Source organism: Pezoporus flaviventris, unplaced genomic scaffold, assembly GCF_033815535.1.
Source record: "Pezoporus flaviventris isolate CSIRO_AGI_PZ_B2104156 unplaced genomic scaffold, CSIRO_AGI_Pfla_v1 ptg000001l, whole genome shotgun sequence".
NCBI classification, from domain to species: domain Eukaryota; kingdom Metazoa; phylum Chordata; class Aves; order Psittaciformes; family Psittacidae; genus Pezoporus; species Pezoporus flaviventris.
Genome location: NW_026892549.1, coordinates 61738921 through 61752135, shown reverse-complemented (window position 1 = coordinate 61752135; position 13215 = coordinate 61738921). Strand labels below are relative to the sequence as shown.

The following is a 13215-nucleotide window of genomic DNA, read 5'->3' as shown; positions in this document are numbered from 1 at the left end:
CATTTATCCTTCAAGGTTTTTCATAAATGTGTCATACATCTTCAAAAACAATTGGTTATTATTCTCATGCAATCTAAATAACCGTAATAACTTCCAGGTGTAAAACCTCTTTTTATACTTCCAAGCTTCTTTTACTCACATGATGGATCTACATTTTTAATAACCTATTCTAACACTTCTACTTACTTTCACACGAGTTTTGCATGGATGCTATATATGCCTGCAAGGGAAGCAGCTTGTTGTTAAGAGCAGAATAGACTCGGGTTTCAGAGGATGCACTTCACAATCAAGGCAAAACCAAGCATTTCCTGATGAGCTAACATGCTAGTATAGATCCTAACAGTAAAGGATAATGCTTCGATTGTTAAATTCAGCAACAGAACCATAGAATGGTTAGGGCTGGAAAGGATCTTAAGATCACCTATTTCGCTTGTTTGTTCTTTGCAGTGCCTGTTCTATTATTCCTTCTCACTAAATCCCTCTGCATATTTCTTAGTCTAATTCTCATCACCCACAAAGAGGTGTCCTGCCTTGCATCCTTTCACCTCAAGGCTGCAAAGAGCTCCCTTCAGAGCATAATATTATCATTCCTCCATCAACTGATCGAGATACAGCTGGGCAATACGAGGAGCTCTCCCAAGGCTGGGTAGAACACACAGCACAATCAAACATCTCCATCTTGAGAAAGAGTAGCTCAAATTTCAGTGATGCATCTCCTATAAAGAAGCATGATTAGTTCCCTTCAAGCTGCTCAAATGTTCTGTTGACCAAGAAAACCCTGGCTAGCACAGGTCATTCCAAAAGAGGCAGCTTCAATTGAAATAAGGCCTCTCAGAGCATAGCTAAGAGAAACACAACAAAGACCCAAGGAAAGTGTGCAGCAATATGTTAATAAATAACCTAGGTACCAAAAACCCTATCTGAAAACGGCACAGAGTCTAATATTCATAATAAATATAAACCATTTTTTCACCACATTTCTACATCCTCCAAGTGGTGTGCACAGTTACCTGTATTAAAAACAACCTGCAAACACCAGTAAGACATGTAAATCAGACAGTTTGGCTGCCTGGACATTACTTTATTTAATTACATCTATAATTGGCTTTGAACCCAAAATTAAAATGTCAGAATCCACCATGATTGCCTTTAACTGATGCCTACCATCTCATCAAAATGGAAATATTTAGATTCATTACATAGATATGTTTCTAATTGGCTTTCACATGAAGTCACAGGCATGCATGTCTGCCTTGTCCCATATGCCCCGTTGGTGTCAAGTTGGAACTGGAAAGGCCAACCCTTTCAATGAACTAAAATCAACGTAATTTTAAGGTCAAGTCACTTGTAACACTTCAGGTAGCAAATGTCATAGTGAAAATAAAACTGAACTTTGGCTTGAGCACAAATGAAAGGTTTGGCATTTCCAGAACTTCAGTGTGTTCTATCACTTTAAATTTACAAATAAAACACCAACATCACACACTCTAATAAAACTTTCTGAAACTATATGTATAAATACAGGAAGCATTATTAAAACCAAAATACTTCCGTAGGTGGGCTTGCCCTAATTTCAAATGGTGATGCCTCTGCAAGAGCTAAATCCACTCAAAACTCCATGTTGGCTTAGTGAGGCACCTCTGACCATGGTAAAGAGATCAGATGTTTCATAAGAGGTCAGAAGTGAAATTGCCTAACTCAGTTACAGCATAAGAAAATAAGGATGTTGAAAAAGGAGGTTATTTGTTCTGAGGTTAGTTCTGAGATTACACAAAAGTATGGATGTATTCCTCCCCCCCTCCCCATCTAGTTTGTTAGTCTGAGCAACTAAGGTTGACATTCTACAACTATCAGATGGAGTAAGTCACCTCCCACTACTCACAATGTGTGCTCATACACTCATATCTGAGGGAATTGAAACGTCTGATGCCTTTGGCTAAGGCCTACCGCTGTTTAGTGGAACCTCCACTAACACTAAGTCCTTCACAAATACACTCATGGGTTTGACACAGACATGCTAGTCATCCAGATGATACATTTCCAAGGGGAATAAACCCCTCTTCTGTTGTAAAGCAGTTAGGGAGGGTTATGAAGTGATGTCTGAGGGACAAAGTACATATTGGAATTGCTTCACAAAGAGATTCTTGCATTCTTCCTGCATGCAAAGAAAACTTTAGTGTCAGTCTGGGCTGAGAATGGGGATTCTACTGCGACTTAACTGGGTGACAGCTTACGATTTTGGATAATATTAGGAAAAAAATCCTATACGCATCTTGATCTAAGCAGTCCCCAAATGTACTTGCTTTGCCATTTCATTATTTCTGTGTCTTCTAATTTTTGATGTGGCTGTTGATTTTTTCTCATGATATTTAAAGAACCTTGCCCACATGAATCCTATGTTCTTTGCCATCTGCAACAACAAAGATTCCAGTATTTCTTACAGTTGTCTATGAACAGAAAAAAAAGGAATTTAAACTTAAGACCCAGTCTGAATCACCTGTTATTTCATCGAAGAAATATGGCCAATTTGAAGGCAAAATGTTGTTGTTCTTATTATAATGCTTATTAGAAATAAGAAACCCAAAACATTTAGTTCATTTCCTCCACATACTTCTTTACCTGCTTCCTTCCCAGTCCCAATTTGACCTGTATGTATCCGATCTTGTTGTATTTACATTTGGAATGATGGCATCGTGTTTGAACTGCATACACACGGAGATGACAAAATGCCCACCAAGATCTGTATATCCAGTCTCTGCTGGCACATTTCACAAACTGATGCTCCGCACATGTAAAGACGCTGGAGATCTATGCTGTGCTCATCTTCCAGAAGAATTCTGCCCTTGGTATACAAATGACAGCAAATGAAAATGAAAAGACTTTAAATAACATGCCCACACAAACACCACCCTCTGAGTTTCTGATAAAGCCATTTATGGCTAAAGGTTTCCTAATCCCAAATGTTTGATTTCTTTGCCAAATCACATACTCATATAAAGGCACAAATTCTGCTCTTCTCAAAGGCGACAACACAGGGCAGGGAGCAGAGTGTGTAACACTGTACTGATAAATAAAAAAGGAATAGAAATCATATGCTAATAAGAGGAAAGAGGTTGCCAGGCAACCAGGGAGGGAGAGAAAGCAGGTTTTGATTTGAACTCTGTGCTGTCAAAGGGTTAGCATAGCCAGAACAAACAGGACACATTCAATGCAGCTTGTGTGCAACCACCAAGCATTTCAGCTTGCCTCAATATTTTAAGGAGCGTGTTCCCAACGCAGTGCCAGGTACATCTGTGCTCCCTGGGTCACGCTAGTGACACTGAAAAAATGGTACAGGAGAAGATGGAGAGCAGATTTTTATAAAGTGTCCCTTTGAAAAGCAGTAGCGTGTGCCTTTGGGTAGCACAAACTGCACCATGCATGTAGTAGGTATATCCTACCATGCTGGCAGTATAGAGAGCACTATGTAACCTTAAGGCCCAAGCAAATCCCAGTCCACCAGATACAGCCCCACCATTGAGCTGCACTAAAAACTCTGCAAGTTCTGCCCTGCTGCTAAAACCTTTCAAATGCATCTCAAAACACCACACTGCATCACTGCACTCTTGTCACATCTGATGGGCAAAATCCTGCCTTACAAGATTGCATACAGGATCTGCTTTACAGATCTCAGCTTCCTAGTTCAACATACAGTTTTACTGTCTGAAAGGATGTAATGTTAGGCAAAGAAAAGAATAAAATTAAAGTCCAGGCTATGAAAAGTCCCGGCTACAACATGAAACCAGCATGAAATCCATTTACATAATTAAAAGGAAAATGAATTTCAGTTCCTTCTTGTTTTCAGAGCTAACAGCAGTGACAACTCCTAAGTCCCAGCCATGAGAAAAGATGGGAGGAGCAGGTCTTATTTTAAAGACCTTCTTACGATAAGAGTAGAATGGAAATTGAATTCATGAATAACATTAAAACTCAAAGGTCGAAGGAAAAAGACAAGCACAGGAGTAGATCTTCTTAGGGTTTTCCCCCAGTATCATTATTTTGAAGGACTTGACTGAATGTCAGTGTTTCAGTTTAGCAGACTATCAGCAGTGGAGGCAAGACCATAATAACTCTTTGAGCATCAACATGATTTGCATATACACCATTCAAAATAAAACGTTGGATCTAATTGTGGTCTGCAATCTTCCACAAGGTCTTAGTAACCATGCTACAATTGCTGTTCCACTCAGCTAAGTGTTTACTTATAGCAATAAAACCACTATAAACCAATAAAAGAGCTTGAGAAATTCATCAAACAAAAGTAGCCAAACAGGAAGTTCTGTTTCCTCACTGATTGCTCCTCAAATGACCTAAGGAAGACACAGCCATCAGCCTGGAACATCCACCCGCTCATCAGTTTTGCAAGCCACGCTGACCAGTAGGATTCCCTGCTCTCTTACTGGGAATTTCCTGTGGGTTTACAGTACTCTTTACTTTTCAGTCCTTGCCCTGCTTCCCACATTAAAGGGCACTGAGCTCAGCTCTCAGACATACCTTCAAAGCATCACCTTTGTTACCTGCAGTCTTTCACTGTTACAGTCCATTTGTACTGGGAGAGGAATAAACCTGACAAGCAAAACTTGCTTACCTTGATGGCACAGCCAGTGCTTTGTAGCACCTGCCAACTATATATCCCAGGGAATGAATCATAGAACAGAATCATGCAATCAACTGGGTTGGAAAAGACCTTTAAGATCATCAAGTCCAACCATTCCCCAGCACTCCCAAAGCCACCACTAACCCATGACTCTGAGGGCCTCGTCTCCACGGTGTGTGAACACTTGCAGCGACGGTGACTCCAGCACTGCCCTGGGCAGCCTGTTCCAATGCCTGATCAAAGAACCTGATGAAGAACCATCACTGCTCCCAAACCTGCTACTTTAAGCAGCATGGAAACCACAGGTTGGACAATAAATGTTCCTTGAGGCTTAGAGGCACTTTGCAGGCAGCCTTTACATGCAGGAGGAAGCATGGAGCAAAGGTGGCTCATTTCCCCGCCACCTGACCCTGGAACCAGCTGCCTGATGAGCTGTTCTAACAGGCTATACCTTCATTCCACCTTCACTAGCAGCCTTTCTGAGAGCAATGGGTATCATGTTGCTGAAGAAACTCAAAACTCAGCACGCAATGGGCAGTCTGGCCCTTAAGAAACACTCCTCTTCACCCTGAAATTACTGTAGCTTGTGAAGTTTTTGCCCACAATAGGAAACAGCAGCTCACTGATACCTATGGATTACACCACCACAGAAATAAGAGTACAGTGCACAAGGAGCACAACAAATGTTAGCTTTCTAAAGGAACACGAAATAAGCTACATGGATTAATTTTAGTATAGCTTTTCAAACAAAAACACGTGATTTAAGATACTTTCTAAAGCTAAATGAAGCCTGACGAAGTTACAGTGAAGATGCTCATTATATTGTATGTGAAAGCACCACAAATCTACCCAGGTAATTCCAGTATTTCAGAACATGGCTCTAGCCCTTCACACCATTCCTTTTATCCTCGCAAGTCAGGCATCAGTGCTACAATCTGGAGCAGCTCTAACAGCATGCTAGGCACACAGCTGCTGGCCCAGCCAGGAATTACCCATTCATCAACACCCAACTCCTCTTTAAACATATGCAGGAGATGATTCAGAGGTAAGGTTAGATCCGTGAAATGCCAACGTACTCTCTTCCTACTGTAAGAATGATAATGCTGTTTCACACTCAGTTATGTTCAGCGTGTGTATTAGCTCACTGGCAATGTTTCAGGTTTGTGACAGTGTGGCAAAGCATCTCTGCTCTGCTTAGAAGCCCTCACAAGAGACCCTGAGACCCACTCTCACCAGCTGTAAGACAGGATGGCAAAGAGCTAAAAAGTACCCACCCCCCAATGAAATACCAAAATATCAAATTGAAATACCAAAGTATCCATAACCAAATGAGATGACCAGAGGGACTGCAGAGAAAGCCTGGAATGCAGTCAGGAAAACACAGAAAAAAAAACAGCAAATAAGTCATTCAGGGTTGTGCTATCCTGCATGAACACAATAAACTAAGTTAAGATTTACTCAGTACTTCACAGTTTTGCCATTCATTAATTTCAGAGCACTTGATCTGACAATTTTAACTCTTTAAAGAACCCTGAAGCTTCCAGCAGATATAATTATGTACAGTTTCCACATAATGATAGTAGGGAATCAGCTAAAAACAGGGGGGAAAAAAGGAACCTACTTCCCCAGAGTATCACTGGGAGAGGTATGTCTGAAGCCTGTAAACACTATCTGGAGTTTGAATGTACATTTAACACAGTTCCATATTACAAGTTAGAAAGGGAATGCTGTCCTCAGACCATAATTTCATCATTTCTTATGAAACTCTAGAGATGCAATAAATAAAAAACCAACACAAGTCCCTGCACCATCCACCCAAGTACTCTCACCTGGAGCTATTTCGAAATGCACTTTCTTCCCTTTTGCTTAGAGTTTAGAATCAAAGAAACACAGAATCACCTGGGTTGGAAAAGACCTTTAAGATAGTCAAGTCCAACCATTGCCCAGCCCTACCAAGGCCAGCACTAACCCGTGGCGCTGAGGCCTCGTCTCCACAGTGTGTGAACACTTGCAGGGACGGTGACTCCAGCCCTGCCCTGGGCAGCCTGTTCCAATGCCTGAGCACCCTCGGAGGAAGGAATTGTTCCTCAGCTCCATCTAAACCTTCCCTGGTGTAGCTTGACGGCCGTTTCCTCTTGTCCCATCCCTTCTTCCTTGGGAGCAGAGATCAAACCAACCCCACCTCACTACAGCCTCCTGTCAGGCAGTTGCAGACATCGCTGTTCCTGCACCCGGGGAATATTTGCAGGACATTCTGATAGAGCTGACCAGATTTAAACAAAGGCAGTGTTTGGAGTTTGGGAAGCTGGTGGTTAGTGTGGGGATTTCTTTGTTTGGTTTGGGTTTTGGGGAAGTGTTTTTGCTGTAGTTTGGTTTTTGGGTTGGGTTTTGGGGTGGGGTTTTTTGTAACTAACAGTTTTTGGAGAAGACCCTGGATTTTAATCACAACCTCCTCATCTTCCACCATTTGGAAAGCAGACTTTTAGAACAAGATTATCTGTGGAATTTCTTCAACTGTTTGAGTTAGGCCAGAAGATTTGCTCAGGAGGTGAAGCTGCTCGCTAAGCCAACCAAGGGAGGACAAGATTCCTCAAGGACAGCTTCCTGGGACTTACATTTGTTTAAATAACTTGGAGAACTGGCTGTAAGTTTAACTACTTCTAGCTCAGACTGCCTCCCCTTTTAACCAATATCAGTCTTTTCATCCAGCCTTAACTATCTAAATAAATGATAAAGTAGTACCAAGCCTCCAAAGGCCATACTTAATAGTTTCATCATATGAACCATGTTTGCAAGGCTGACCACTGAATTCATGAAATATTTCATTCAGGTTTTATACCATAGCCAAGAAAGTGACCAAAATAGTGAAGTTCTGCTGCCAGTGCTCATGTTGATGGACTTCTCCACTCAAAAAGCGTATTTCTGGGAGTATTTATCTACAATTAGATAGGCTTGGCTCAAATACACTCTTCTACTTCAAATAAAAGGATAAAATACTTGCTTTATTGAAAGTACACTAGTTCTGCCCCCCAAAAAAGTCCCATGCAGGGAAAAAACAAACCCAAAACCCAGCAACAAGCACTGCAATTAGACTATCAATAAATGTTGATATAGTCATCTGGGAGACAAACCATACAGTGACTAAATTTATTCCAGCAGCTGGGGAAAGGACAATACATTTAGTTAGAAGTGGTCTGCCTTGATTTCAATGAGTGCTGAAAACAAAACCACAGGGAGATACTGAGCAAAGTTTCTATTTTCAACCTGAGAGCAAAGTGAATATCAGCCTTTTTCAGACTCCATCAGTTACTCTCCTAAATCACGTAATGCTGCATACTATCACCAACACGTGATGCTACAATAACATATTGCTCTTTGAATCCGAGCCATACGTATCCAGAAATGAAAACAACATAATCCCAGCAATATTTTGCATTAAAAATTGGAAGAAAGTACTCAAAAGTCTGCCCTGCTAAAATCCAACTTTTGTCACAGAGAAATGAACTTCAGCACTTGCAGAAAAACCCCAGATTGGCTACTCTGAAAGCACTGAGCTGGTAACAGGACTGATTTCTTATCACGGTGCTTCCCTAACTGCCAGGAAGACTTATGATAGTTCATTCTTCCAATCCATTCCACGTTCCCATTTTAACAGAGTATCTATAAGACCATTTCTGGACATCTGTCACAGTTCGAACAACAGATCAGATAGTAAACGTACTGGACACAAAACAAATCAATATGAGAACTCACTGTGTTAAAGTTCAGTCACAAGTGACCCAGAGGTGTATTCAAGCTTCTGCTGTGCACATCTGCATGTTATGACTCAATGAGCTGCAGTAAAACTAAACCTAGTACTTTAAACTTAAAGGGATACCACAGCAAAAAGTTGTGCCTGGCTGGAAGGAAACTGTCAAGCTACAACTTAGGTTATCATCACTGTGTTTTTACTCGGCTCTTTAAAAGAACTGAAGCTTACAGCCAAGTACAAGGTGGGGGAAAGCTACTTTTGAGTCCCAAGCATGCAACCTGGCACCCACCAGGAGGACTTCACCACCTTATGCTGCACTCCCTGGGCTCCACTCCACCTTACATCAGGCCGTGTCCAGACCCTACTTTCAAGCTCCCAATCCGACCTGCAGCAAAGAACACCGTGCAAAACCAGTAAATCCCACTGTGAAGTCTGGAAGGCACTGGCAGCAAGGGTGCTCCTCCTGCCATCCCGTTCAGCATCCAAAGCAACCGTTTTCCTGCCAGGAGACACTGTGCATGGCCCATGACAGGACGGGGAGCAGCGGAGGGCCTGCACACCTCCGAGGTCAAGGCGCTGTGAGAGGACCCAGCCCTCAGGGCCCCAGAGACCGCCACGGCCCCCGCGCAGCCTTCCCGCGCCGCGTCAACGGGGCGAGCCCAGACCCAGCCTCCGACCCGGCCGGCGCGGAGGTACACAGAAGGGGAAGGCGCCGGGTGCCGACCCCTCACACCCCTCAGCCGCCCGGGGCGAGAGCCGCAGCGGTGCCCAGTACCCCCGGCACGGGCCGCGGCTGCCCCGGTATGGCGATGCGCAGCGGCCACAGCGGAGAGGCACTTCCTAACGCAGTCAAACTTTGCCGGTGCTCCCGGCCCGGCCTCCTCCGCTCGGCGGCAGACACGGCCCCCTCCCCGCTATCGACAGCCGCACAGTCCCGTCAATGGCGCGTAGGTACCTCAATGTCCACCGTGTCCCGGCTCAGCACACGAGCCATGGTGTCCACAACGTCACCGCCTTCCCCAGGCTCCCCGCAACCCCGGAGTGGAGCAAAGCGCGGGTGGAGGCGGAGCCGACAGCCCGGACAGCAACGCCCAAGTGGGCGGGTAAGAGCCGCGCCGGGGCGAGCCCAGGGGCGAAGGGGCTGGAGAGGGCGCGGCGCTTCACCGAAACCCCGGCGGAGGGGAGAGGGTGGGGCTCGGCTGTCGCTGCCCAAAGGGCGGGTGTCCGCGACTCGGCCGCGACCCCGTGGCTCGCCGTAGCCCCATCTCGGTGCACGCACACGCACGCCACAGTCGCCTCCGCCATCGCTCGACCTGCTTCCTCACAGTGGAAGAGGGTCAGGGCTAACCCTCACCCTGGTTTCACAACGGAGCCTGGTGCAGGGCCTGGAGCACAAGTGTGATGGGGAATGGCTGGGGGACCTGGGGGGTTCAGTCTGGAGAAGAGAAGTCTCGGGGGGGACCTGATCGCTCCCTACAACTGCCTGACAGGAGGATGGAGCCAGGAGGGGCTGGGCTCTGCTCCCAAGGAACAAGGGATGGGACAAGAGGAAACGGCCTCAAGCTGCACCAGGGCAGGTTTAGATGGAGCTGAGGAACAATTCCTTCCTCAGAGGGTGCTCAGGCATTGGAACAGGCTGCCCAGGGCAGGGCTGGAGTCACCGTCCCTGCAAGTGCTCACACACCGTGGAGACGAGGCCTCAGTGCCATGGGTTAGTGGTGGCCTTGGCAGTGCTGGGGTAAGGGTTGGGCTGGATGAGCTTAAAGGGCTTTTCCAACCTGGTTGATTCCATGATTTCTACAGGCACACCTTCCCAGTGTCACCGGCCCGGGTTCTCCTTGGACCTTCACCCTGCTCCCCACAGAGACATCAAGCCTGAGCCATCCCTCCTCTGCACCTCCTCAAGGAGCATCCCCACCCTCAGAAGCCACCCTGCACAGGGAGAGCCAGAGGGGTAAGCAGGGCAGGTCACACAGCCTCTGGGCTCTCTTAAGTCTCTTTGCACCCAAACATTGCAGTCCTTTAGTTCCACAGACACACTATTTGGGTATCACCAAAATAAACATTTCCACTGCAACATACCCAGAAGTTCTACCTTAGAAACCAGCCGACACCATAACATTGATTCCTAGACAGCACTTCCAAGTAGCCACATGCATAATCCCCCAAAATACAAGAGCTTTTCTCCCGATTTCACAATAGAGGAGCTTTAATGAAGACCAATCTTTGATTTTTCCTAGTTACATGCCAGACAACTTCTTGCATTCTCAGATCTGGTCTTTAACATACTCTTTACAGCACTCACTTTATCCAGTTAGCTTTCATTCTCCCTTCTTTATTACAGCTTTAAAAGCATTTAAAAAGGGATGGGGGAACTTGCCATTCTTATTTGCTTTATGAAAAGCCTGAAAAAGTCTAGAGTAGCTTCTGAACACTGATCTGGGTGCAGTAGAGAACAGGGTTTGCCTTTTCTCTTCCTTTCATGTTTACAAATACCTTTTACAGAATAGAAGGGAAAATTTTCTTTGCTTTCTAAGTATTTTATTTCTTCCCATCTCTGTAAATGAGCCCTTTCTTTCCAAGTGTCCAGTGGAGACTGTTTCCCTGGTAATGTGGACAAATACGAGTGTGGTCTTTGTGTGCCTCAAGTGTATGCAGGATAATCAGAAGCAGGATTCCCTGCATTGGTAGTACGTATCTCCTACAAATCCAAGCGTCCTTGGTTCATTTCATTAGTGTCAACACTGCTGAGCACCTCAGCGGTCTCTGATGCTAGCTGGGGAGTTTAGTTGTGTGTATATTGACTATACAAATGCATTAGGACCGTAAGTCATTTGCACAAGGAATATTCTGTGTATATGAAGTAATAAACTACTTCGTGTCTACAGTTCACATCCATATGTTCCTGAGGAGCAGCGACATTGAAAGAGACTAGCAAGCAGTCACTGGACTCTCCAGTTTCATTGTGTCCTGCCTGGTTTTCAGCTGTTAAAGGTAACAGCCTTTTGAGGAATCATGGAATCACCTGTGTTAGAAAAGACCTTTAATATCAAGTCCAACCTTCACTCCAGCACTTCCAAGGCCACCACTAACCCATGGCACTAAGGGCCAAACCTCTACTTTTTCATAAGCATTGTCACATACCTCTTCTCCTTTGCTTTGCAAGTTATAAATCCTTGGTTTCCTCCCATGTTTTTTACCAAGCCATGGATTTTTGCCATGTAGAACCAGTAAATAGTAACATCATTTAAATTCTATGTCAACAGCAGTTTCTCATCCAAATTAAGCGGGACTTACTCTTCCAGTAAGTACAGGTCAGAGAATGGGATTCAGCTATACCCTTGTGGTTGAAAACCTCCCAGTTTGTGTTTCTAGGTAAAGGGGGCTTCTCTTATTTCCCCTTCCACACATTTCTTCTGGGGATCAACTTACTGTCTGCAAAATGTGGCAGCCAGCCAGTCTATGTCAGCCTGCTGCACTTTGCCAGCTTCCCCCAGCAGTCTGGGAGGGATCACCCTTCTGATCTCTGGACTCTCAGCTGTGGCAAATAGTGCTTTTATCAGCACTGAGCATCTGTACAGCTAAAGTTTGTTTCAGGAGATAAATGAGCACAAATAGGGAGACATGCACAACATCCATCAGAATACAAGTATTCCCACTTTTCTAAAGCAGAAATTATATGAAATTTTAATAACAGACATGTTACACAGCCTAAATATAGTTTGGGCTTTTTTCCCCTGAAGAAGTTCTAAGCCTCTGATTTTATTCTTTCTTAACCATCTCCCTTCATCCCTGCAGCCCCTCAGCAGGGTTTTGAAAGCAGAAACAGCAGTGATGCTAAAGACCTTTCGTTTCTGGCATGAAATGTTGTGGAGGCTTGGTTGAGTTATAGGTTTTTGAAAATTGCCATTAACATTTTGTTCCTTGTGCTCTTCAGGTAAAATTTGCTCATATGCCAAAGAAACAGCCGCAAATGAACTTTCTCTGAGAACCTCCAGGCACTCAGTGCCACCACAGCAGCAACAGCCTTGTGCTGGGAGGGCAGAGTTGGGCAGCAGGCAGCAAGCAAGGCCATGCCCTTCGAATTCAAATGGTTGCAGAAACACAACCTGCAATCTGAAAGAAAAGATTCCTCTGCCAGCCATTGCAGTAGTTAATCTGCAAGTTTAAAAGGGTAAACTGTAAACTCTGAAAGTTCAGCATTCAAATTCTGGCAGTAATGTATTAGGGAGCCTGAAGGTCTTAGTGTACTGACATTCCATACAAGCAAGTCCCCACTTCTGCCTCACAACTGCCTCTGATTCACATCAGTCCAAGCACTAGAAAGACAGGACATTTCCAGACTTCAATTTGCTGTGCAGTTGTAACTTGGACATTGGGCCTCTGATCATATACTTTTTATCCCAGGACCAGTTTCCTCACTCATTGTATGCAATGAAGAGTGATGGTTACAGTCTCAGAGCTAGTATTTCCCGGCATCTGATTTAGCAATCCAGATTACTCACAACACTTAAGCAATTTAATCTGTCAAATTCATGGGATTCAGGAAATCCTGAAGTGAACCCAGGTTGCTCTTTACCTTTGAGCACCTCACTGTGCCAGTTTATTTTAGTTACTTGCTGCTTCTGACATCTCAATTTGGCTTATGAACTCTGGAGTACAACAGTGTAAAGGTGATACATCCAGTACACAAAAGGTCCAAGAGAAATGGGATTAGCAAGAAAATTCCATGAAGATGACAAGCTACTTCTGAAGGCTCTCAACAGCTTTTCAGATGTTAGATTGATTTCTTCCCTTATGCTAGGAGTTGCAGTAGTAGTGGTGGTGA

At 44.5% G+C, this 13215-nt stretch overlaps 1 protein-coding gene and 1 long non-coding RNA gene across 3 annotated transcripts in view; one reads left to right on the top strand and one right to left on the bottom strand.

The window, feature by feature from the left end:
• Positions 1-9487, bottom strand: part of DPYD (dihydropyrimidine dehydrogenase) — a 346394-nt gene extending 336907 nt beyond the window's left edge. For both annotated transcript variants that reach the window (XM_061461954.1, XM_061461963.1), the window contains exon 1: positions 9343-9487. In XM_061461954.1, coding sequence (XP_061317938.1) covers positions 9343-9381 — 39 coding nt within the window. In that variant the 5' untranslated portion in view covers positions 9382-9487. The remainder of the gene's footprint in view (positions 1-9342) is intronic.
• Positions 9488-10350: 863 nt separating this feature from the next.
• Positions 10351-12454, top strand: LOC133269005 (uncharacterized). The gene is made up of 3 exons (XR_009743267.1): positions 10351-11077; positions 11276-11381; positions 12325-12454. It is a non-coding gene; the product is annotated as an uncharacterized LOC133269005 (long non-coding RNA).
• The last annotated feature ends 761 nt before the right edge of the window (positions 12455-13215 follow it).